This window comes from Eriocheir sinensis, chromosome 2 (genome assembly GCF_024679095.1).
Source record: "Eriocheir sinensis breed Jianghai 21 chromosome 2, ASM2467909v1, whole genome shotgun sequence".
Taxonomy (NCBI): Eukaryota; Metazoa; Arthropoda; class Malacostraca; order Decapoda; family Varunidae; genus Eriocheir; species Eriocheir sinensis.
The window spans coordinates 4,907,771-4,910,673 of NC_066510.1; the positions used below are offsets into that span (position 1 = coordinate 4,907,771).

The window sequence follows — 2,903 nt, forward strand, 5'->3', positions numbered from 1 at the left end:
AGGCAAAGATTCATGTAGCGAACATCGCAAGAGACAATGTTCGCCCGCCACGCCCTCAGGCCGAAGACGGCCATCATGACTTAGAGCGTCGCATCGCTGTAGCAAAAATTTTGATGATTTACTTCATAGCAGAGCATAACCTTCCCTTCCTTCTGGCAGACCACTTTACAGCGTTGTGTAAAACCATGTTTCCTAATTCCCAGAATGCCCAAAGCTGAACTATGAATAGGACAAAATGCACTGAAATGGTTCAAAAGTTTGGCAACCATATCAAAGATGACTTGGTGCAACAATTGAGGGACAATCCGTTTTCTTTGATAATTGACGAATCCACTGATATTTCTACCACCAAATGCTTGACTGTATTAGTTAAATATTTTGATCCAAATGAAGGAAAGATTAAGACCAGATTACTAGACCTGCTGAATGTATACGAGGGTCAGTCTGCAAATGTTGGTTCGAGTGGAGAGTCGTTATTTAACATGATAATGCACACCCTGAACAGCCAGCAAATTCCAATCAATAATTTTGTGGGTTTAGAAGCGGATGGGGCCTCTAACATCATGGGTGAATTCAACTCTTTAACTAGCAGGCTTAGGCAGCACATACCATCGATTAGAATTTTCAAATGCATCTGCCACTCCATTCACCTTTGTGCCTCAGAAGCTGCCAGAATGCTCCCCAGGCAATGCAAAGATCTAATAAGAAATATTTTTACTAATTTTTCCCACAGTGCCAAAAGAAAATATGAGTTTATGCAGTTTCAGACCCTTTTTTCACTTAAACCCCACAAGCTGCTTCATGTTTAACAGATTCGCTGGCTAAGTCTCCACCAGGCAGTGGAAAGGGTTTTAGAACAATGGGATGCATTGAAACATTATTTTTCAAGTATAGAGGGAGTGGAGAAACTAAGATCTATTAGTTTAATAATAAAAGATCTGAACGATCCCTCAATTTTCCTCTATCTAATTTTTTAAAATTTCAATTTACCAATATGTACTAATTTCAACCTTTTGTTTCAAAGGGAGACTCCCACAATATATCTTGTTAATTTGCATATCACCAGACTCTACAAAACTACTCTCCAGTATTTCTGTCGTAAGGAATTAATTGACAGGGCAGACATGGCAAAATTTGATCCGAGTCAGGATGCTAACCACACACCATTGAGCAATATATACCTGGGGGCTTGAATTCACATGCTGTTATAGAAAGAAGAGTACTATAAAAATGTTAAAATGGTAAATGACGTGCGGAACAGATGCAGATTATTTATGATGAAGTTGTGTGAAGAAATTAAAAAGCGATTTGATCTTGATGATGATATTTGGAAAATGACATCTTATTTCAACCCACAACAATTTTTGGATCACACAACGAGAGATGTAAAGCCATCATTAAGCCCTCTGTTAGCAAAAGTACCACGTCTATACAATGGTGACGTTCAAGTTTTAGATAATGAATGGAGGAACCTAGATAGTATTCCAATGCCACCAGATATCAACCATGAAAACTGTAATCCCATTGATTTTTATTTAAAACTTGGTACTGCAAAAATTGAAAATAAATATTTCTTTAAAAATCTCACAACATTTGCCTTAAACATTTTGGCTTTACCATTAACAAACACGGATGCCGAAAGATTATTTTCTAAGACCTCACCTGACCGACACACCCAAGCCGGATGGTCAGGACAGCCAGTTCACCTCCAGACACGACGCCGTACACACCTCGCTCCTGTACTCTCTCGCGTCCCGTGTCTGTGTACATATTAGTATTACCACAATAAACCCCAAGACCAGCGCTGCGTATCTTATCCCCGGAATCCCTGAACACCAAACACCACATGATCTTCCAAGTATTGGAATTTCTCTCTTGCTAGTTCCTTCCTACCTTTTTCCCTCTTCTCATTCCTTCTGAATTCCCATTTCTCTTTCATCCTAATTTTAGCTACTACCGTGAAGTGATCAGATCCATTGTACATTTCTCACAACTTTTGCATCTACTACATCTGTCTCAACCTCGTATCTACAGCTATACAATCTATTACACTCCTCATGTCTCTCCTTGTCCATGTATACTTATGAATAAGTGTCATGAATTCATTATTCCAAGAATAGCCCGTAGAAAATACCGTGGAAGTCCCCGCCATTTTTATGTAGAGAGCGGGAAATAAGTCCCTAGAAGGCGGAAAATTTCTACCTACCCAGACCCAGACCAGGCCAGACGGGAGCAGAAGCTTATTCAAATACTTATCGTTTATTGCTGCCAATCCTGATTATTCGTGGGATGCATGACCCACTATTACTTAGTGCATGGTGTTAGGGTATTAATAAATAATAACCCATAGCCGTTAGGGCGATAGTTTAAGTGTTATGCAGATCAAGAGATGTCAGTTGTGGCGAATGATGGCATCTTGACCGCGGGCCGCGGCGGGTCGCCCCTTGACCGCGTCATCTTCCTCCAAGTGACCCTACCGTGACAAGACGTCCCTCCGCCGCCTCCCGTACCTCCACGTGTCTTCATCGTGGTGGGTCTTCCTACCTCCTGCAGGCATCCACAAGTCTAGGAACTGTGTGCTTCAGGCAAGGAAAGCCCTGGGAGGCTACGAGAAGGCGGCGTGTTGCTGAGAGGTTACACAAGGACTGAAGGAGGACCAACGGGCGCGGACGGACCACGTGGCAAGCAGTGTGTGTGGCTTCTGCTTCGCCCATCTACAGCTAAGTACACTTCTTGCTAGGATAGTTTAATCCAGTTAACTAGGTTGCTGTGTGCCTGGAATTAAATAATCATTCCTTATTTTCAGCGAGTTTTCCTTGTTGTTTTAAATAAACTTGAGAGCAGGTTCATCTGGTCTATGCTTACCCTATGTAGTGTGATTGGTAAAAATAAGTGACTTAAAG

General features: G+C 41.6%; 1 protein-coding gene across 1 annotated transcript; it reads left to right on the top strand.

Annotated features, from left to right (window-relative positions):
* The first annotated feature begins 221 nt into the window (after positions 1–221).
* On the top strand, positions 222–809 carry LOC126997893 (uncharacterized). The gene has a single exon (XM_050859113.1). It carries the CDS (start codon positions 222–224, stop codon positions 807–809), a length of 588 nt encoding a protein of 195 aa, XP_050715070.1.
* Positions 810–2,903: the final 2,094 nt, after the last annotated feature.

What these genes read in the sequence shown, in the direction of transcription:
- LOC126997893 (XM_050859113.1), top strand. Translation starts at nt 222, where the DNA reads ATGAATAGGACAAAATGCACTGAAATGGTTCAAAAGTTTGGCAACCAT.